The 24,082-nt window shown below is 40.8% G+C and overlaps 1 protein-coding gene across 4 annotated transcripts in view; it reads left to right on the top strand.

Moving 5' to 3' along the window:
* mast1a (microtubule associated serine/threonine kinase 1a) overlaps positions 1-24,082 on the top strand; it is a 98,368-nt gene that overhangs the window by 33,592 nt on the left and 40,694 nt on the right. For all 4 annotated transcript variants that reach the window (XM_049572588.1, XM_049572587.1, XM_049572586.1 and 1 more), the window contains 3 exons: positions 17,428-17,516; positions 19,125-19,200; positions 19,745-19,817. In XM_049572588.1, the coding sequence (XP_049428545.1) occupies positions 17,428-17,516; positions 19,125-19,200; positions 19,745-19,817 (238 nt within the window). The remainder of the gene's footprint in view (positions 1-17,427; positions 17,517-19,124; positions 19,201-19,744; positions 19,818-24,082) is intronic.

Raw genomic sequence — 24,082 nt, 5'->3', positions numbered from 1 at the left:
GGATAGTAGAGCCGAAATGATTAGTTGATTAAAGTGGAAACAGAAATTTGCTCAGGGCCTAGCAACTAGCACAATTTACAGAGTTAATTAGGTTTTTCCACAGTCCGCCATTTCTGCAACTGGGGATAGAAACTGAAGAGAACTTACTTTGTTACGCTTTAGAAACTGGAGATAGCTATCTACGCTACTGAGAAAAACCAAAGCACTATCCACTTCCTGTTTTGGTGGTGCAGTGGTTGATGCACTTTCTTTGTGCTGTAAATCGAGCCTCTATTTTCTGGGAAATCAAACCTGATGGCAAACAGAATTAAGTAGTGAATATGAGGCTTGCAGGGAACAAATCTTATTGCTGATGGTGTCATTTTTCTAAAGCTATTCCACTTTCACTTCATGATGATTAGTTTTAGAACTTGTCCATTTCCACTTAAATCAATTCATTGAACAACAGAAAACTAATTGAGAGCAATTTAAATAATTAATCTTTTTTGAAAGCAGAAACGCCAAAACTTAACTGGTTCTGGTTTCTTAACTCCTGTTGCTCTTTTTCTTTTACGATTATAAACTGAAAATCTTTGGACTAGTGGTCAGACAAACAAGTTAAATGAATAAGTCCACTGGAAAACATTTCTCACTATTTTCTTACATTTTACACACCAAACAATTGAGACAGCAATCAGAAGATTTATGAAAAATGACAATAATAAGTATTTGCAGCCCCACTGGGTAGTGTACTGGTGTGTGCCATTGTCTAAGGTCATCGAAAGTGCAGCACCCAAATGTTGACTTTGTATTCAGGATGTCACCATTTACAGTTAAACCATTTAGCTGTTTCTTGAAGCTTGTTTAAAACCATTAGTGTCATAATTTAAAATCTGGCAGAATTACATCAGACGTTTTATTAAGTTTCCTACTGCCACCCTTATTCGTATTTCCCCCAACTGATAGGAGCTGTGGCCTTGCTTAGTTGTGAATCCATATGCATTATCCATAATCAGATTAAATCATTTTTAATGTCTATTAGACATGCTGCGAGACTCCCTACTCATGCAAATGAGTGCTGCTCACTGAAGGAAGTGTTTTATTCTGTATGAGGTGATGGCTACGGATCATTAGCTGCAAATAAGGTCACGTTGGGAACAAAGTGAAATGTCATGATCGTGGTGATTCAGAGCACTTCTTGGGTCTCGGTAACTGCAGAGAGCTGACATAGAACCAGCCACTGCAGAGAGACGAATGAAGACAAACAGGAAGCCAGCAGACGAGAAACTAATGGTGACACATGCAGAAAGATCCAGATAAGTCTTTGCACTGCCACAACTTCCTGCTGCATCACTCTGCCTGAGGATACACTTTCACACCTTTAGAGGACATCTGACAACACCTCCAAGTGGAGAGGAATGATGTGACTTAAATAGACATCTGGATGTTTATTGTGTCCTGTGGTGTTGTATTTACGCACTGTGCCCCCGACTGTGCTAGTGAAGCTCTGGATATTATGTTATTGAATGCAGTTTGCTGCAGTGTAATTCATTTTTTTCTCTGTTGTATATTATCAGGCTTTTGTAAAACAGAACTCTGATTTAGGAGAAATGTCATTCTGTCACATTTCTCTATCACCATCATAGTAAAGTTATGTGTTTGAGCAGAGTACAGACCAATACCAGGTAATTTAACTAAAGTATATCCCAGGCTTTACTGGCATAAATAATATGAAGATCTGTGTGACAAAATAATCTCCTATGAAGGTCTGCCTCGTAGCTTTTTTCCTGGCCTTTCAACTCAATGTCATGGTCTTCATCAGTGAATTGAATCATCATGACTTGTGAAGTGTAGAGGGTCACCTGATATCAGCCTGACATCCCCACACCAAATTGCAAATGGGGATTAGTTTGGGACCCCTCAGTTCATTTTTGATTTGCAAAGGGTGTTGTCAACGGGTATAGACTGAAATGCCTCGGGACCCAGTTGGATAGACCTACAACTATGCGCAGGACAGGGGGACACAAACTCAAACTAACAACAGGTATCATGAAACTGGTTATCAGCTGTCTCTGTTAACACTGGGGTTTCCAGCAGTGAGTGGAAGATGCAGGTTGTTTAGCACTGCGTTGCAAGTTACACAATCAGAATCATGCGTCAAGTACTGAGATGAGATAAAATGGCCAGGCGATAGTACTGAACTGTGTCACTGTGAACTGACAAGGTTATCATTATGTTGTTGGTCATAACACGCACACGGAGTGCACACTGCCCTGTCGGTGATGCACACTCCTTCCCACTCTGTGTCCTGTGCTTTACTGGACATCCAACATGCAGCTGCTGGTTAAAAACCCTGAGGTTGTCTTACAGAGTATAAAAGTAGCCTACTCGATTTACTACTTGAAGGTCTAGAAGTGTAATTTAAATGGTCCTGCTGTGTCACCATTGTAGCTTTCCGGTGCAATGATATCCCCTTAAGAAGCTTTGTAATCCAACAAGGAACAAGAACAGAAAGTGTTTTTTAGAGACTTTTTAAAAGTAATTAATCCAAAAATGAGTATCTTATGTGATTATCTGTTTTTAAAGGAGTTGTTGTTAGCCATTAGCTGAAGCCTACCGAGGGCAGGATGTATCCCATGATGCACAGGGTCGGGTCTGTGGATGAATCAGAGGCTGTATTGCTGAGTGCTTAACAGTGCTGATCCCAGAGGCTATGTGTGATAGAATTACACGACATTCACCCCATCCTCGTATAAGAGGGTCTGTGCTGTTTGAACAGCAACCAAAATAATGAGTAGAATATCATGAGTGTAAAACATAATGTGTAAGTTGTCTTTTCTACGCTTTATATAACTGCCTGTACACACACAAATAAAGGTAAAAATAGATATCAGAGGTATTAAAATTACTAATCATTTTTAGGCCACCCAGATGTGATGTGACTTGGTAAAGTGTTGATTTGATTTAGACAACAGCTTCAGGCCCTGACAGCTGCCTACTTAGTCCACTACAAAACCAGCTGTTCAGGTGAAAGAGTCCGGCCCCATCAGCCAGAAATACAGTCTGACTGTTGGCCAGCATGTTTATTATCCCCATAATTAGTTGGTAATTTAGGCAGTCATCTACTTTGTCTGCCAGCCAACTTTTTATTCAATTACAACTTACAAGCTTACTACATAATCAGTCACTGTACTTAGTCACAACAAAACACAATACCTTTTTTTATTTATTGAACTTGCACCAACTACTATTGCAAATTGAGAATTGTCCCTTAGTCACACCATGCATTGCCAAAACTATTGCTATTTTTCAAACATGGTGAAATGACTGGGTGACTCAGTCAGTATTTTTACTCCGACCTCCTTTCTCTGCCTTTCTCTTTTCATCTTCATTCTGAAACTACATTTTTTTCCTCTCGCACAACTGTGAAGCTTTGGTTGTTACTTTGTTGGTAGGCTTTTTCCCTCCTTGCTTAGTCTCTCTTTCATGGGGGAATAACAGCAGAAGCCTCTATTTATGTCTCTTTGTGCTACATTGCATAGCAACAAGAAGGCCATGTGACTAACCCCTGCAGCAACCCCTAACACCAAGACAGTTTTGTTGTGTATGTTTCATTTCTCATTTCATTTATCTTTTCTGCCATCCTTTTTTTCACATCACCTGTTTGCTTTCATCTGTCAGCTTCACTCAATCACCCCCTCAATCTCCATCTGAATGCCTCATGCTTCATAAATCTGCCCACGTGGCTTAATTTGGCCACTTTCCTGAGTTCGGGGATCCATCCAGATCCTGGTGGATGTTTCAGACTCTGGCAGTAAGAACAGTGGATGTTGCATAATAGGATACACTAACAGGAAAAACGAGGGGCAGCGTTTTATCCCGTCCATTTCCATCCCATTTCCCACAGTTGTAAACATGCACTCACCTTTAACAGGTCGAGAGAGAGAGAGAGAGAGAGAGATGTCACCTGACAGGAAGCGAGCCTGGACAGATCGATGGTGTAACCATCAAAAGCGTCTGGTGTCCTCTGTGCCCTGTGAGTCAGCACTTAAAGCAGAAGATGACACTACTGACTGACACACACACACACACACACACACACACACACACACACACACACACACACACACAGAGTTAATAATCTGCTAGGTAAAACACATTAAGCATGCACAGGCGTGGGCTCACATCTGTCACAAGCTCACATGTGCATGCAAATAGCTAATCATTATGGTCCACCAGCACGCATGCACGCACACACACACACACACACACACTCACACTGAGGAACACACATGCCGTTGCCTGCATCCATAACATCCTGCACCAGACAGTTAAACGTCCTCTCTTGATGCGCTATCAGGCCGTCAGGGTCCGCACTTTATTCAGAATCGGCTCATTCCTTTAATTGATTTTGCATAATATGGAGCTGCTCTGTTTAAATGGCTGCTGCGCTCTTATCAGTGACCGTCCGTTATAACGAATGTGCTCAGCTTTAATATAAACCTGTCAGAGGCCCTTTTGTTTGTGGACAGAGCTTCGCAGGAGGAGAGGAGCGGAAAGGACAGCCCACTCATGAGGAAGTCATTTAGGAAGTAATTACAAAGTGCCAATGAAGCATAATAAAATTAAACACTATTATTTATAACTGCTATTTATAAATGAGAATCAGTATAATGGAAGATTGGGTTTGTGATAGAGGTTTTTATTAAAAAGAAAATCATGAGTAAAGGCCTTCAAACACTGGGGACGTTTTTATTATGAGATTAATTTGCACATCAATATACTACATGACGTCCATTTGACATTGCAGACCTGTTGCAACTGAGTGGCAACCTCCAGGGCTAAAAAAAAAGAGCCAGTGTGGAAGTCCTTAAAACTAGTTTTTTTAATGGCCACTGAGGCTGGCTCTAAAAGCGAGTCAGTTTCCATAGACCCCAATGTTAAAATGTTATTAACATGTTTATAGCCTGGTGCATAATTAAAGGCAGACTGTTTTGAGTGACATGCTGTTTGCGAGGCGTCACCAAGTTTGTAAGTAATATTTACCTCTCACCACCGAAATACATAGGACACAGACATGGTGTGACCATAGACTGTATATAAGATGGACGACATGACAGCTCCTGAAAGAGAAGCCAAAACATCACCGTGGCCCCCTGGTTGCTGGCTGCAGTATAGTTCATAAACTCCGCTCCCTCCATGTTAGCGGATGGGACATGGACCAGACAAAAAACTCAAAGTGCACGTCAAGTACATTTTTCCCAAAGATGGTCTTTGTCATTTTAGGTAGTTCTTATCACTCTGATCTGTGTTAAAGTGCACGTTTTCCTGATAAGTTAACATCAGGGTATTTAGATCATGAGTGACAGCTGTGTGTGCTGGTATGTTCACCATCAATGCTGCTGCTTGTGATTAGTTGGTTGGGTGTTTGGGCGGGAACTCTATACTGGTGGGAGATCGCTACTGTGCAGACCAGCGCAAGATGGCAGCAGCTGTATCTGGGATATTTTGGCTTCATTTTTATATAGTGGGGTTAAGCGAAGACATGTGTCCATCTTTATGTAAAGCCTTTGGGCATGACACATCTATTGCAACAGGCCTGCAGCAGAGCGCATTCATTATAATCAACCGAAGCTGCACTGACCATAGAAGCCACACGAGCATTGTAGAGGCATGGCGCCTTTTCTCTATTTGAATGTGGTTGGTCTTTTGTTTTTCTATGCACAGCTCTGCGGCCCTCGAACAGATAAAAACTACATAGAACTGTGCAAGAAACAAGTCCAATCTGTTTAAAAAAAAGGATTCAAATGAATACCTCAGTGTACCAGAGGCAGTGTGAAGCAGCAGCATAACCTTGTGGGTGTTTTTTTTTTATTTCCACATAAAAATAAATCAATCAAATTACTGCATCCTGTTGCTAAAGTGATCTGAATTAAATAAAGTCAGTACAGGTTAACATAATCCATACGTAGCTATCGTGATGTCACCCATGGGTTTGTGGACTCCTGTTTTAAAGCCTCGAGTTCGGCATTTGGCTGTCCTCATCTTGACTTTTTGGAGCCAGAAGTGACCATATTTGGACTAGAGGCTGGCGCTGTGGAGGAGTTAGGAGTGGATCTGACTGAGAAGCCCACGACACTATCAGCAGACAGTCTGACATTCAAAGCGGCCTGCCCTTCATTATGCTAAATTTAAGCTTTAATAAAATATAAATGGGCGAGTAATACAAAAATTCATGTGCTTAAAATACGCTTGTTCATCCTACAGTTGTGAATGTTGAAATTAGCTACAGAGACCAAAACTGTTCTTTGTACCAGGCTGTAAATATGTTTATTTTTGCTGTAAAGCATTTTAACAGTTGTGATTTTGGAGTGTTTCATTTGACAGTCAGTGTCCACAGGTCAAGGTGTCATTGGGTGAGCAAATGAAATCCAACTATATGCAAAACTGTAATGATAAACATGACAAACATTATACCAGTTAAATAGCAGCATGTTAGCATTATCATTGTGGGCTTGATAGCATGCTGCTGTTAGCATTTAGCTAAATAGATAAATAACAGCTGTGCCTGAGTACAGTACACACCGCCTGTGTGAGCAGTGCATGTGTGCATCACTGAACCTCTTGTATTTTTTTTTTCAGCGCCCATATTAACAGGTTAGAGCAGCCACACTGCCTGCATTAGTGGCGCTTCTCAGATGCGGCTTGGCTGATGCAGAATATTTCAGGAGTGTCGCCTATTTTCTCTGCATGACGCACACGGTTTTCAGTTTGTTTCTGTTTCAAAATAAACGCCCTCTGACCATGACAGAATCCCTTCATTTGTTACTCAAGGCTTTTTATTGTGAAATACTTGCATGATTGTGTTGTTGACAGTGCAGTGGCTTGCACAGTTCCAGAAATGAGTGAAGCATTGGTTTTCAATTTCGAAAATACAGTAGCCATGGCATCGGGCAGCTCTGCAGGAATGCTGCAGCAACAACGCTGTTTATGTAAACACTGCAAGCGTGCAAGCTGCAACAGTTCCGCAAGGTAGTCGTCATGTGCTGCTCATGCAGGCAGTGTGGCCCGGGCATAATAGAGTTGCTTACATGCTATCTTGTTATGCTTTTTGCCTCACTTCCTGTTGATGGAGAAGGCTTCCAGCCCACCTGTGAACACCTGTGAAGCCAGTATTTGTGAGAAGTAGAGTATTTGTACTTTGTGATTTAGCTTCGTATGACCAGGGTATTTTTTCCGTTAAAATCTTGTCTGATTTAGCCTTTGAAGGTGTGTTCACACTGGACCTGTTTTTTTTTTTTCCGTTGTCGCTCAGTTCGCCCCTTTGATATCGCTTCATCGCTCAGTTGCAATCGCTCGTCAATGTGGCAGAAATCAACAGACTCGCTTTTTCGCTTTGATGACGTCATTGAAGCAATCAGGGTATTTGGGGGGGGGTTTGCTTGACTGTCATGACATGTCAGCTTCATTAAAAGTATAGCTGCAAATTAAAAGCAACAGTAACACACAGACACAATGCATCTGTCTGAGCATTTATACCTCCGACCGCGGCAGCAGATGAAAATTATACATTTTGATACATACAGGTAGGCTATATACATATTGCAGAACTCTGTAAAAGTACACCAAATCATACATTTTCGTTTCCAAATATTTATTTGAAAACGAAACCATTCATACGGTCACTAAAAAAACATTTTGTTAATAATAAAAATCGAATGTAATCTCAACAGTGACCGCGCCATCCAGCGGGACTGCGGCTGAACCACTTCCGATGTTCATTCATTCATTCAGTCGCGTGTTCAGTGTGTGTGTGTGTGTGTGTGTGTGTGTGTGTTAGTATGCCAGAGAGGAGGAGTATAAATAAAAAAAAAAGTTTCCACTAATTATTTCGGTGTTTATTTCTTTTAGTTCTTAAGTATTTTTCATTAAAATGTGTAATATAGCCAACAATATTATAGACCAAAAGTTATCTAATTTATTATTGTAGAATGTATTTAGCAAATCGCCACTTCCAACTGGAGACACAGTGCAGCAGCAGCGCAGCAGCAAAAAAAAAAAAGAAAAAAAAAAAAAAGGCATTATAAAAAGCCGACAAGTAGTGTTAATTAATTGACATGAGACACTGGAGAGGTTGTCAGTCCTATTCTATAGCATAACTTTGTCATAACTTCTCGGACATGACTCAAAAATGCATTCAATGTGTGCTTCTGAGCACACGGGCAGCATAAACAATGACGTTACATATGATGGTCTGGCAGAGCGTTGCGGCGCTTGGAGGCAGTTGACAGTGACAGTTTTGTCAGCAGCCATTTTTCTTCCTACCAATAACCTATGGTTGAGGCAGCTCCAGCTCCAACTCCGCTCACATGCTCTGACTCAGGCATCAGAGCCTCTGAGCTACAGCGATAGATGCAGTGGCGCTGTCCGTGGTGCTTTACACTAGGACTGCCAGGATTACAGCGCCCCTCCAAGCGCCGCAGTCCCGCCGGCTGGCGTGGTCACTGTTAAGATTACATTCGTTTTTTTATTATTAACAAAATGTTTTTTTATTGACAGTATGAATGGTTTTGTTTTCAAATAAATATTTGGAAATGAAAATGTATGCTTTGGTGTACTTTTACAGAGTTTTGCAATATGTCCTGTGTGTATCAAAATGTATAATTTCGGTCGGTGGTATAAATGCTCAGAAGTCTAGTGTGTTTCATTTTTGTAACTTAAAGGCTTCAGAAAACATACAAGACACATTTTTAGGAAAAGTCATAGGAAGAGAAGCTTGTAGGTTTTATCTAAAGAGAGTTATTTGCATTATAAAAACCGTCGTGGCGGCTCTAGGACAAGTGCACTTACATTGATCACTTACATAAAATAAAAGAGAAATTGGAGAAGATTTAAAAAAAATTGTTAAAATTAAATTAGGGAACTGATCTGCATTATCTCTGTGTGTTTTTACATCTATTGTTGCTTTTAATTTGCAGCAATACTTTTAATGAAGCTGACATATCATGACAGTCAAGAACCCCATTGCATTGACTTTGTATGTAAACTCGTCGCTAGCAGAAAAAAAAACAGGTCCAGTGTGAACACACCTTGAGAAATAGTTTTTTCTTTCTTTTTTTTTATGACAACATTTTTGTAGTTTTTTAGAAGTGGCATGGTTGATTATTGCTGTTATGAAATGTGTTGCAGAGATTTGGGTGACATTGAAGGATGTCAGACATGGCCTCCATCACAGTTTACAGACTGAGCTTGCATCAACTTTGACCGAACATACTCACTGTATTATGTTAATTGTGCTGAGTGCATTTATAATTTTATTACCAACATTTCACATGTGCTCTCCTCATGTGCAGTTTTTATCTCTGATTATAATCTTGCTGCACTGTCAGCTTGTTTACAACTTCTCACATTGTCTGATCTTTATTGTAGCAATGTTGTTGTGCTCAGCACCCAGCATTTACCTTGGTGAGTACAATGCTATTGTAACAAAAGACCTGAGTTGTAATTAACCAGACTATTTTGTATTACTGATCACAGGGACTTTATGCACTTGTTCCGTCCTAACACATAACTTAGAAACTGAGAGTGTGTATCAGTACCAGGGAAGCACGATATGTGTTGTTTTAATGACCGGTATCCAAGCGTTATTGTTTGCATTTCTTTTATTGTTGTTACAAACGTAGACAGTCTGGGACAGTTTTGGGGTGTGAGGGGACAAACACTGTGCATTGGTGAGCACATTCATGTGCAAGTGTGTGTGTGTAAGAGAGACTAATGGCCCCGTGCCAGCCGAGGGCCTGCAGGGGGATAATTGCTCGTCAAAGCTTCTACACGAGTCATTACCACAGATTTAACCTCTGACCCCCCACAAAAATACACACACATACACACAGCTGGCTGACCAGGGCGTTGTAGCCAATGACAGACTTGGGTGTCATTATTGGGAGCAGCAGGGAGACACAGACTGGCGTTGCTGACTGTCACATCTGTGCATCTGTATTTGTGGTTTGAGCTCTTTCTGTTTCTCTGTGGGTTACCTTTGACATGGTTTATGTTATCCTGTGAACATCACCATGCAACCTTGTCACCTACAGAATACCTTTGCATACGACTAATTTGCTCTGCCAAATAAGTATTCAGCGGCTTATAATTACTGCTGGGATCAGTAAGAAGGAGACTTGTGTTCCCGCTATCCATGTGTTGTTAAAAATCCTTTGGTTAAAGCAGTGTGAAGGTTGTTGTTTTTTTGCTGCTCTGGGCAGTAGAACAAATTGTAAACAGAGTGTTGTATTATAATAAGGTTTTGTAATAAAGTTGTCATTCTGACACATAAGCAAACAATTTCTTATTTACACATACAACAGATGTGGTGCAGCTATACCGAACATTTGGAGTAGTGTTTATGACTCCTTGTAAATTCAGTATTCTCCCTCTATTAGCTCTGTTTTTGGTCTCTATCAACTCCTGAGGGACATCTTTGGCTCTTTAGCTGCTAAATGCTCCACTATGTTCAGCAGCTGGCCATTAACTGTTACTAATAACGTACAAGGGGAGCTGCTTTGTCACTTTTTGACATTTAATATTTTGATATTAGTTTGATATAGTCATCTTACCAGCACCTGCCGTATCACTACCACTAATGATAGGCTGACACATGGATTTATAATGTATTTCGTACTTGGAGGTCAAATGCACAAATTGGGGTTGGTAAATCATTCCTAATAAATGTATTTACATCTCAATTATTTTTGGGGTTTGCTTCAATATAGTGAAAAACTAGAATTACCAAATTTTAGGAAATTATCTCAAGGCCCTCTTGAGAATGAGACAGATGCAAGGTCATAGTGACCTTGGCCTTTGACAACCAAAATGTAATTTTAGTTCATCATTGAGTCCAAGTGAACGTTTGTGCCAAATTTGAAGAACTTCCTGCAATATGTTTGAGCTATCGGATTCAGGAGAATGAGATGAAATGCAAGGTCACAGTGATCTTGATCTTTGGCCACCAAAATCTAGTCAGTTCACTGTTGCATCCAAGTGGATATTTGTGCCAAATTAAAAAAAAAACAACCCTCAAGGTGTTCTTGAGGGTGATTCTTGATGTTCACAAGAATGGTATAGACGAACAGACAGAAAACCCAAAAACATAATGTCGCAGGCGCAGAGGCATAATAACACTTGATATCCTAAATACTGTAATTGCAATTGCAACCGCAATGTTTTCCTCCTCACATTTTTTGAATTAATTGATATTTTGTGGGTGCTGGATGGAAAGCTTTGGCCAGCCAGGTGTGGCCCATTGACAATTGCTGCACTAGACCTTTAAGGAAAGGTAAAAACTGGTTTTGGTTTCAGATCTTGTGCTTCAAGTCAGAGTAGAATATAGCTGAATATTGAAGTTCACAAATTATTCATAAAGTTAGTGAAGTTCTACTTTCAGTTGCCAAAATGTAACCATGTAGAGGTGAATCATGCTGTAGTTGTCAGGAGCACACTGACACTAAACATTCTACAGATACAGACATTATGAACACTTGGTGTTGGCAGTGAATAATTTGTGGATATAAAAAGATTGTTTCTCATTATGTTGATAACAAATATAATTCAGCCAAAATTAACTGACTGATTGTTTCTTTCTTTCTCTCTATTTGTCAGTGTGTTTTTTGCTCTTTTCTCCTGACACTGTTTGGACTGCATTTGGTAAATAAACTGTATTTTATGACACTTCTCTAGTTTATATAACGCTTTTCTATTGTTAGGGAACACCACTTAGCAACCTTAGCACACTCACACAATGACGGCATGGGCATCTGAAGCAATTTGAGTAATTTGAGCAATTTCAGTATCTTGCCCAGGACACTTGGACATTGCAGGCCCCTCAGACCTTTTGATTGGTGAATGACCACTCTACCTCCCAAAGCACAGTTGCCATGGAGGTGTTTCTTGAGACCACCTGGACACAAAAACAAATTGCATCCTGTAAAAAACAAACACAAAAACATTGCGCTGCTCTGCACCTTTTGACAGACTCAGATAGACACATCTGACCTTATCACACTTTGCTTCTCTCTCTCTCACATATTAAAAGTTGTTCTTCACTCACTCACTTTCTCATCAGCTCTGGTGTCCGTCAACAGAGGCCCACACAATAGCAGCATGCACCATTGACCCCGATGAATCATACTCAGACTGAGTGGCAGCACCATGTGCCTCACCACTACTCTTCTGTCACACACACAGATTGAGCCTGCATGATGGATTACACAATGGATTATGATGGATTATAAAACTGGCATTCACATACAAACACACAAACAGTCTTTGGCTCAGCCATGACAACAGACACTGACTCACAGTATTGTGGTTGACTGCTGGGTGAGATCATATTCTTTTGGATTTAGTGGCCTCAGATCAGAGCTGATTCAGTCTGATGCGCACCTTCATTATTTCATTTAACAATTTAATTTGTTGAGTTGTGTGCTTCTCACAGGGAGCTCTGGTGAAAATAGAAAAAAAGGAAACAGTTGGAGATGTCACTGTTTGCTTCTTCTTTAGTGTGACTCCAAATGTGTTTCTATGGTAACGTTGTACATTCCCCTTAACATCATCTTCCTTCTCCCTCTTCTTGTTATGTCTTCGTCTCGGTCATTTCATTACGGATAGATAAGAATCTGTTCTTGATTAACCTCATCGGATATGAATGGGTTTGAATATTTAAACGGAAAATGTCTCCTCTTCAGCAAAGCCTCAGTTTTCTGTTCAAGATTCATTTATGCGTGAGTGAACGACTGAATGAATCCAAACATCACCGGCCGCCTGAACAGAGGAGGGTGGTGGATAATATAGTGCTGGATTGTTTGGCTGTAAACTCACAAAGTGTTTGTGTTTGAACACAAAACTAGAGACAGCTTTAGATTTATGATTCAAAGATGGCGATGTGCTGCATACTAACTGTCACTATTTCTCTCTGACGCACACACACACACACACACACACACACACACATACATTCTTAAGCAGACAGAGGCAGGATGAGCCCAGGCTGCATGACCATAACCATGACAGGGTGATTTAAAGTCACATTTACACACACATGAACACACACACATACACACACGTTCCCTCCTCTCTTATCTTCCTTGGTTTTCCAGTGAAGTGAATCTACAGCGTGTTAGTCATAATTCCTTACAGCCACCTATAGCTTCTGTCCTGTAACCTCCGCTGACTGCCGCTGCTGTGACAGCTAATTATGTGGCCGAGATTTCAAGGCAAGACTGGGAACAAGAAGGAATTAATATGAACTTCTCCTTAAATATACTGTCCTGCCTTTCTGATGAGTGAAAGAAGGAACTTTGGTCAAACACTTAAAGGTCCTGTGTCTAGGATTCAGGGGGATATATAAATTGTGTGTGTATATATGTGTATATATATATATATATATATATATATATATATGTACAATGTGCCCTAGAGTTTGATGCTTGGTTGTGCACTTCCTTTTGTTCAGCATGTATGCACAAATGTTTTCTGTTTATATTTTATGTTACTATACTTATGTATATTAACCAATTAAAGAAAAAAACCTTGGCTTGAAGAGTGGAGGAACATAACATGTAGATGCTTCCATGCAGGTGTGCTGTCGGTGCTGTGTTTGAACTATACCATCAAACAATATTTTGCTCATTGACATAGAAATGCTGTGCATGCCCTCTAACTGAATACTTGGTGGTAGACAGCGCTCTCCACCACCATCATCAAAATGCCAAATGAGGGAACATCTTTAGAGATAATGATGTTCATCCCTCCAGCAGAGTTGAGAGACTGCCAAAAATCTGTGTCAAGCAGCCTGGAAGCTGTGCTGGAGGCTAATATTGGCCCGGCACCTTTAAGCTGCCCCAATCAATAATGATAGAGATATCGCTTATACTGAATTATTACCAGACTCTGTGGTTGCTCTCGGCTCTGCTGAGCATTTTGAAGTCTTTCAGTTCATTGTTTTGTTTTTTGGCCCATTTTACACAACGTGCTCAGCACCAAACAGCAGACAGACACAGTTAGAGGTTAAATGGTAAACATGGTGGAGTATTTAGTAGCTGAAGAGCCAGGTATTTCCCTCAGAAGATGAGACCTAAACAGAGCTAAAAGGAGAGTAAATATTGGACTTCCATCCAGACAGAGAGCTACAGGTTCTGACCAACATGGAGCAGAGGCATTTCTCAAAACTTCAGGCAAGGAATTTAAACATGATAGAAACTGCATTTGGAATTTAATTTCACAGTCTTTGAGTGCTGTTGGTGTTTTTAAATGCATACCTACAGACTGTAAAAAAAGATGGCATCATTTGCGCTGTAGTTACCACCAACTCTGAAGACATGAATAATTTTACTGTATCTACATGTAGCTATCAGCGCTGATCTTTGTGAATTGGACCATTTTTGCAGTGAGGCTTTTTTGCATAGACAGAGGCCGATTTTGCACTGAATGTATGTATATAACCAATTTAAATATGTACAAATAACACAGGAGCACTGAGACGCTGTTTGTTTCTTTGGCAGTGCAGTTGGGGGTGGGTTTCATTCTGTGCAAGTGCTTTGAGAATTAAGGGCCGTCCACACCAAGAACGATAACTAGAACGATAACTATAAAGTTAAATGGTCAACAATAACATTGTGTAAACAGTGGCACCAAGCATGTGCTGCGCACTTCACCTGTGACGCCCTGTAAATTTCTGATGGATTTTGGTTGGCTGTCAGTATTTCTGTCTTTCATCAAATTCCTGTGAAAGTAATCCCAACAATACTACTCGCCACTGTTATCCATTATAGTTGTGGTGTTGACTCCGCCATCCACTTGAGTTAGAGCGATTTATAAAACATCTTTTTTATAGTTATTTTTATATATTTATTGTTCTTGGTGTGGACACTTTTTACACAGTTTGTTTTTGTCTCATTTGTGCAGGTTTAGCAGGGGCCCAATATCTGTGAATTCACCCATGTTTATTTTTCTTCAGTTGTCAAATTGCCCACAAAATAAACTCAGATCAGTTTGCAATATAGTCATAAGGCACTGTGATGAGTAGATTGTATAATTCTCACTATTTCATGCATGGAGAAGTGCCTGTCCCTGCTCTCTCTCTTCTCTGTGTTGTAAACCATGTCTAAAATGTAAATTCATATCTTGTTTTGGGGGGTTTGCCTGGTCACTCTTTGAACTTCAGTAATTTACTGACTAAAGCAGGTTGAGAAAAGGTGAGTGCAAACCAAATATCCAAAACAGCATACAGTGGAATACAACAGATACTAAACAACAGAGTTAGAGCATCCACAGATGGATGTCTGTACCCTCCTCTCTCCCCCCTGCTGCTTCTGTCACATGTTGCAGGAATACAAGTAGCAGAACTCTAATGTGACCTTTACTAGTGATAAATATGTGGCTGTCTGCTGGAGTATAGAGTAAAGAGCAGCACTCCTATTTAATCTTTTTTTTTCTTACAGTACAAATGCTTTGGGCGAGATGCCCTTTTACAGCATTCATTTAAGATAACAATGTTATAAAGCATAGTGGCTGCAAGAGACTTCTGGCTTTATGGGGAAATTAGATTGCTCTGCCCTGGTGGGCTTTCATTCTGTTACTGCCTTTAATAGTTGAGCTGACTCTATAACCCTAAAAAGGGGAGTTAGAGCGGAAGAATGAATTTTCTGGACTTCCCACATTTCAGTTATTCATCATTCAGATGGAGAAATCAGAATGAGAAGAAAGCAGGGAAAATGGAAGGAGTAAAGAAGAAACAGATGAGTGATGAATTATCAAAAGATGAAGAGATTTACTGAGACTGAAAAAAATAAGCTCTAAGAAAAAGTCACAGAAATGAGGCAGGTAGGCTTTCCTGTAATTTGCGGTTTATCACTGGTCGAGTTGAGGTGCTGGAGATGTGATGAATCATGAATCAAAAGCTAAGAATATGTTCTGGAGTGAAGCTTGAGCAGCGTGTGCTCAAGTGATTCAGCTTTTGATTGAGGAAGAGCAGCAATGAAAGTGTGGATTTGAGAGACTACAGGTTAAGGAGGGAGCGAAATGAAAGATGATTGCAGGCACGGAGAAAAGAAGAAAAAGAGAAGTGTGGGTTTGACACCGAAGGAAAATCAGAGGAATGTACTGTGTGTACTTCCAGTCTCTTCACCTTTTTTTGTCTTGTTCTTTTATTCCTCTCCCCTCCCTCACCCTTCCCCCTTCTCTTCTTTTGAAAGCTGCTGCAAGGGATGGTGTTAAGCCACTTCCATCCCTCCGTCCAAAGCTAATGCATTTCCCTTAAATATTTCAATATGCTCCTCCTCTGTTCTGCAAGGTTGAGTACAAGCTCTCCCTTAGCTGGCGCCCACAGAGGCGCACTGCCACCGATAAAACCCTGCCAGGGGTTTGATGTCTCAGAGTGCTCAGAGAAGTGCTGAAGACTGGCATCAAAAAGAGGGAGAGATAAGGGAGGATGTGGAGGGACTGCAAGACGGGGATATAGATTATTGATCGAGGAAGATACATCAAATAACCAATGGGTGTTGTGTGACTGTGCATTTTTTATTTTTACGCGTGCGTTTACAGCACTTCCTGCGCAGATGTAGAACAGCAGGCTGGCTGATGCAACATGGAGCAAACTTGTGTTGCTCGTCAGATGTGGTTCTGCTCTGCGAAATCCGGCCTGACAGGCTCTCCAGTGAAGCACAAAGACAAGCACGAAAGGCCTAGGAGCAAAGCCGATCCACACGTGGAAATAACACCTGAAAAATCAATTTCAAGCTTTACGAGCTGTTGTGTAAGACAATAAAACTTGTGTATATCTGTGTGTACTTTCTTTAAAAAATTGTACAAAGACACATCCAGCATTGGCAGCAGGAGCAGCAAGCAAAGCCTTTATGGTTCAATAATTTCAGTTCTTCATTATAGTCTATACCTGCGCTCTCTGGTCCTTTACTTCCTCTCCGTCTTTCTCTCCATCCCTCCATCGCCCCATCACTCCTGCCATTATATGTATTTCACGGCAGCCGTCGTGGGGCCGGACCTAGAGGAAATTAAAAATCTTTGTTGCTTTGTTGCTCTCCCCTGTGGGTGGGCAGATGTCAATAAAGTCTTGTATTATGGGTTGCTGCGTACACTCACACAAGAGACGTACTGTACTTAAGATAAAACAGCATACACACTTACATTCACACATGCTGCACTGTAAGCTATACATTTACTCAGGGTGACAAGTACGCATACAGACAGTATATCAATTAACCTTGGGGTCAGTCAATGATGTGTGTGTGTGTGTGTGTGTGTGTGTGTGTGTGTGTGTGTGTGTGTGTGTGTGTGTGTGTGTGTGTGAGACCCAAGTTGCTATCATCTGTCTGGTATCGATGGAAACTATAACGAAGACAAATATTGACGTGCTCTTTGTTCTCATATATGTTCTAGTTGCAGAACCAGTAACCGTAAAAGCCTCATCCTGACCAGTACGTCGCCCACCCTGCCACGGCCGCACTCTCCACTGCCTGGACACATAGGTCAGTGTATAAAAGTTAAACACATGATACAGTGGAAGAATAAACAGTATACCAGTCATATTATTTTAAGTTTTTTTTTCTTCAAGTTTGATTTTTTTCTCATCTGAAAATTGCAGAGCTAAATACAGTATAAATTGACAGTGCATTTTTGCAGCAGGAAATAAAACAGCTTTTGGGTTCATTGGGACATACAATCTGGATGAAAGTAGGTTTGAACTGATCCTCCTCTGTACATAAAATCTTTCCATTTGAGTTTTTGTGTTTTTGTGTCAGCCACTGTAGCTAGAACCCCTTCGCAACTTCACAACAAACAGCACAAAATACTGATTTGTAACGTGAAATTGCTTTATTCAGTGCATTTACTAGTTTTTATCACCTGGTCTGTTTGTTTTGAAGAGGAAGAGACCTCTGCAGATAAGTAAGCTCCCAGTAAAGACCTTCTAAAGAACGAACACTGATGAAATCCTAACTGTGATTTCATGCTTGGCACATGGGAGAAGTTTCAGCTGTAATCAATCTGCAATCCTCACCACTAGATTCCACTATATCCTACACACTGCTACTTTAAAGATCAATTAAAAGTCTCCTTTAATTATTATATTCTCACTTTGCTGCAGTAATGTAGATGTCTGCTCGAGGATGGGTCAGTACCATAGAATGTAAACAGATGGGCGATGTGTCTCCAATTCTTCCCACTGTAAAGTGAAGCCAAACCCAGGATATGGGTGCTGCTGTCTGGTGCTGGTGAGGTCATTTGGAGTCAGAGTCTGCACAGTAGTGATCAGTATGTGGAGCGGCGGTATCATCTGCCTGACACACAGCTGTCGAACATGACGTCACACTCCTTGGAAAATATTTGGCATGTACTTAGATCTTTTCTTTGGCCCATGTTTATGATCCATGCTACTGCCAGCCACTATAATGGCTATGGTGCTGTTTTGGCTTCACTTTTGGGGTGTTGTCATGCTGCCCACCTTTACATGTAGTCATTGGTCAGGACACTGTGACATCACTAATGCAGTGGCCTTAAGGACGGTCAAGAGTGCCATAAGATCAACAAGCTACAAATGTCCGAGTCACTGTATTCAAAGCTCACAGTAGCCAGTTGTCATAGTAACGCAATAATCTTCTTGGCATGTGAGGTATTGAGATGCACAGCAATGACAAATACTGACAATGACAGGCAAGATTTCTCACTTTATACAGAGCTCTAAGTCAAACAAATGCTGATTCATCTTCAGCCCTCAGCACACTGAGGCAAATGAACCTGGGTGCCATGAAAAAAAAAATCACTCTGGACGTTATACTGTTGTATAAAAATGTTTTGGCACTACACTACACTAGAGATCAGCAAGAGCAAGATTTTCAACTGGTGTTGCTCTTTCACTTAATGTTTAATTTATTAATACCGTGGTTTCATACTGTAGGACAGGATTAAGGATAAAATACACTGTTATTGTAGGTGTCACATTGAAAATACACAGAATTCAATGTTTCCTCAAACGTGAGGCTTAATAAATTAAATGGAAATGACTTTTTATATATTATCCTGCCTAGTAACCCACATTGTATGTATTTTTTGTGTTCTGTCCATATATATTTTAACAGGAAGCAGTCCGTTGGACAGCCCGCGCAACTTCTCACCAAGCGGACCTGCCCACTTTTCCTTCGCCTCCTCTCGCAGGTTGGCATCTCTCCTTTATTCACACAATAAGTCACACATATACCGTTACAAGAGTGGTGCGAAATAGTTGAGTGAAATTGCTGATGGGATTATTTTTACACTCACTCACACACACAGTGAAACTCTTCAGGGAACACACCTACTCACACACACAAACATGCAAAATGGAACTGCATGCCACAGCCCTGACTTTGTCCCATGCTGCTCCAACCAAGTGTCCGTGTGACAGAGGGTTGACAGCGGGCTCAGATGAATGAGGCAAGGTGCCAGGATTTTGCCCAAACGTGTATCCCTCATCACTCACTCAGACGTAGTGTCAGACATGGCTGTAGACGGCCTGAGGGGAGAGAGGAATAGAATGAACGGAAGTATAATTGGATAGAAAGGAAGCGAAGGTGGTGGGATTGCTTTAGTATAACTGTGTTGTCTTGAGGGACTAAAATAGAAACAGATATTGGAGTTCTAGCAGGGGAAAGTGATAGAAAACAGTTCTTGATTCTAACATATGTTCTCCCTTTTCCACTTTTACTTATTTTTTCCTCAGGGCTGATGGTCGTAGATGGTCCTTGGCTTCTCTGCCTTCCTCAGGATATGGCACCAATACACCCAGTTCAACGGTGAGTTTAAGAGGAAGTAGACAGCCACATACCCAGAGCTCTTATGCAATAATCCTATTTTTCATTTATTTTTCAGTGTTGTGGCACATTTTGTCCTCCTAAGGACAAAGAATAGTAATCAAAGATTTCCTAAACTACCAATCATATACTGATTTCCAATCCGATACCATTGTTTTGTTTAACCAAATTTAAATTCTGTGTACCTCACTATGTGAACACTATTGTAATAATTTTTATATGAGGCAATGTGAGGCAACCCAGTCACCAGAATAAATGTTGGCAATGTATGTTTCTGCAAACAAGAGATATGTGACATTTGTACGTTTCATATGTGGCGGAGATGTTGAAACTTTGTGTTTCTTCATGTTTCAATTTTATGTTGTGACAAGGCTGTGGTTAACATGTGGTTATATTAGGCACATTATTATATAGGCACAAAACTCACTTAGAGTTAGGCTTTGGAAAACATCATGTTTTCTTTTGTCACTATAAACACACCTGCTTTTGCTGTTCTCCAACAGTGGTCTACTTCTGTCTGCTGCTTGTCAGCTGTCTCATGAAGGTGTCATACCATCCACCATCCCCTCATCTTCCTGATGAGGAAGTCAGATCACATACGTGTAATCTGAACAACATCATACATATGAAATGTACAAATGATATACATTTGTCATCGGCAGAAAGGTACACTGCCAACATTTGATCCTGGTGACTGGGCTATATGAGGACTATGATTGCTGTGCCACTAAAACAATGACTCAATGACTCACTGTGACTAAATGACTGTAACTGACTGCTGAAACACTGATTAACTGTAATCAATGTGGCTCTGTTAAGTCGCGGCCAGTATGCAAACCATTTGTAACAGCGCTGAAGGTACATTCTCTAGTCAACGTTTGATGGACCTATCAATATATATTTGTAGCCTTTATGACAGATATTTCAGAGCAGTGATCATCAATATGTCCACATGAGGCGTCTTCAGCTCAGGTGGTGGAGCAGGTTGGCCATTAATTATGAGGTTGTGGCTCAATTCCTGTCGCTGAAGTATCCTTGAGCAAGACATTGATTGAACCCCAAATTGTTCCAAGTGTAAGTGTGTGCAGCGCTTCCCACACATTCATTTACTTGTGGTGGACCGCCACAATATCAGCACTCGCTGCCACACAGATTTTCTGTGCCTTTATTTATTAGAACAACAGCTCTCTTAATTAAACCTACTGTCGATGAAACTGGCTGAATTCCCATGGAAAGCATTCTCCCCACGGTCCGGTGCTGTGTTACAGGTTGCTTTCCTCCACTTCTGCAGCAGCTACTCCTCTAATACATCGATCTGATTTGATCAGCTCTGATCGATTCAACCTCAGACTGATTGAAAGGAAGACTTGAATGTGATGATAAAACATCACATTGAGAGTTGTTTCTTAATTCTCCTCTCCACAACTCAAACTAAACAAACTGCTGCTGAGAAAAAAATCATGACGAGTTCCACCTGAGCTGCATTCAAAACCTCCAAACTTAGAGAGGAGACACTGAATGATCACGAAGGGACACACACAAAAAAAGTTTGCTCAGCCTCCCCCTCCTCCACATCAGCTACCAATACACGTAGAACCTGTTTATGTGGGAAAAACTGGTATGTGAAAGAAAGTGAGTTGCTTGGCACAAAAGCATCTGCCAAATCAATGTTATGTAACATTTTGAGAGCCTGCATCAGAGTAGGTGTATGTTTTCTTTAAGTTCTCTACCAACATAACTGTACACCACAGACGTGACTGCAGCAGCAGCAACTTTTCCTTCATCTATCGTGTATTATTGCAGCAGCAGCCACTGCACCTTATGCTTCCTCAAATGTAGGATAGAGCTGACTAAGTGTCTCCTTGTAACACAAAACTTGTGGCTGTCAAACAGGACACCAAAGTGTTGCAGCAGTCTCCTGAAAAGTCCCCTGAAGTGAAAAAACGAGGCCTCTGGTGACTGTTGCACAGTTTTCACACAGAGCCTCTTTCGTGTTTCCCCTCTCCATGGCGTGACGAGTAAAACCTCATAAGGATCAAACACTTCCTTTCATTTCCAGTTTTACCAGAGAAACAGGAGAAAAGAAACACTTAAGTATGGGTCTGCTTTTTCTTCTCTTGAAAAATCAACACCCAAAACTCCATTGCTAAATTGATGAGGTGGGTTTTTGTATCCCTTTCATGAATATGTATCTCACTGAAAGAACCTATTTGCATATATTTTTCATGCATAAAATCTGCTTGTAAATTCATGTTCTAAAAGTTACATGTTCTACTTTGGTCTGGCTCTGCTTTGAAATGATTACACGCCACACTTGCAGCTAAATGCCATGCATACACAAACACATACACGCCCCTGTGCTCTCTGACTTTGTACTCGCTGCTGTGAGTCTCAGCCGATTATTTAAAAGCATTCGAGCATAAAAAAACATGCATCACATGTAAACCAGAACTAAAAATAACTCATTAGTTGCTAAGATATGATCGACCTGATTTTTCTGCAGCTGATGACTTGGCCTTCCTGAAAAAAGTGGAACAGGGATAATGGAAATGAAATGTAACCAATCTGTAAGTCTTCCCTGTTCCAGTAACTATTTCTCCATCCATCACTTTATCTCCAGAGAAGCTGAGATGGATGGTTAAGAGGGGCAACAGAGACAAATAAAATAGAGTGTAGGTGGAAGTGAAACTTGTTTTGAAGCAAATATAGGGACAACAACAATGTTCACTTCTGTCTGAGTGGAGCATGAGAGACTACTCAGAGAAATGAACCCTGCCGAGGCCCATTTGGCAAATAGTCCATTTGAGAAATGGACCTTAATGTGTATGACGCTCAGGTGGAGGCAAGGTGTTGACTCATAATCCACCCCCTGTACACTTCTGTGCCATCTCAAACACAATCACTTCCTCTGTGTCTTTGCTGCTTTTCACACATCATTTCTCTCGTTGACTTCCTCTTCACAGCAGCACATGTAGAGAGATATACAGTACACTGCAGGAGACTCATTGATCTCTTTTTACCAGTAGATGAGTTTGAAGATGGTTTCTCAGTCTCCATGCTCCTCTCCACCTCTATCACATCCATCACTCCTCTGCCTCCCTCCACCCCGTCAGGTTTCAGTGCTCTGCTAGTTCTTACATGGGCCATTACTCGCTTGATTAGTTACAGCAGGACCCTTGCATACTGAACAGAGCAGATGAAAGGAGGAGGTGTGTGTGTGTGTGTGTGTGTGTGTGTGGGAGTTTCATGTATGAAGAAGTAGATAAGAACCAAATTTATGCAGGAAAGCTGCAGAATAGTGAACAGTTAAAAGTGGAGGCCACACAGGATAGAAGATAGATAAAGTACAAAGGATTAAACCTTAGGGGTGGAAAAAGCCTGTCAACTGTTGGCACAACTCAATTCTAATTTCCCTTTGTTGGAAATCTGTGGTGTTGGATGCTGCAGCTGATCAGGCTGTTCTGACAACGCTTCACCACAAAACCACAATATTTCATGATGAATTTAGGTTATTAAATAAACTAAATTCATCATCCAACTAAAACGGACAACAAATCATCATATAACAGTTCATATAATAACTTACAAAAGTGCACATACTGCAGTTTATATGGTATTTTTCAGACACCCCTTGAAATATCAAAGTTTACTTGGTTTCACACGGTTCCAAACACTAGTCTACTACAGGAAAATCCTGTGTTTTGTGACCCATTGACACCCCAACCAGTCTCTTTATGCTGACGACTTCTTTCTTCACTTCCATCAGTGCATTGGTCACATGATTGCAGCCCTCCCGATTGCGCGGGTTATACACTGGTTTGTGATTACGTGGGCTGTATACCAATTCTGGTGTAATAATTTTCATAGGCATATGTACAAACACTGCATGAGAACAAAAGCTTGCTCAGGACACGAGGAAGTGCAGTGTTGAGTACGAGGGTGTTTGGATGAGCCATTCTCAAAAACCTTCAAACAATAATACAATAGTAAAAATAATTTACATAGCCACATCACCCATTGGTTTGTGAACGCTCATTTTGAAGCTTCAAGTCTGACATTTTGACTGTTGCCATCTTGGATTTTTGGAGGCAGAAGTGATCACATTTGGATGAGAGGGTGGGGCTGTTGAAGAGCAAGGGGTGGATTTGACTCATACACTGTGGTGATGCCTCGCAGACAGCCTGTGACTCAAAGCAACCACACTCTTAAATATGTGTATTGTTAAGTGTTAATAAAATGAAAACAGG

This window comes from Epinephelus fuscoguttatus, linkage group LG3, assembly GCF_011397635.1.
Source record: "Epinephelus fuscoguttatus linkage group LG3, E.fuscoguttatus.final_Chr_v1".
NCBI classification, from domain to species: Eukaryota; Metazoa; Chordata; class Actinopteri; order Perciformes; family Serranidae; genus Epinephelus; species Epinephelus fuscoguttatus.
Note: the sequence above shows the minus strand (reverse complement) of the source record. Positions and strands in the feature narration are given on the sequence as shown.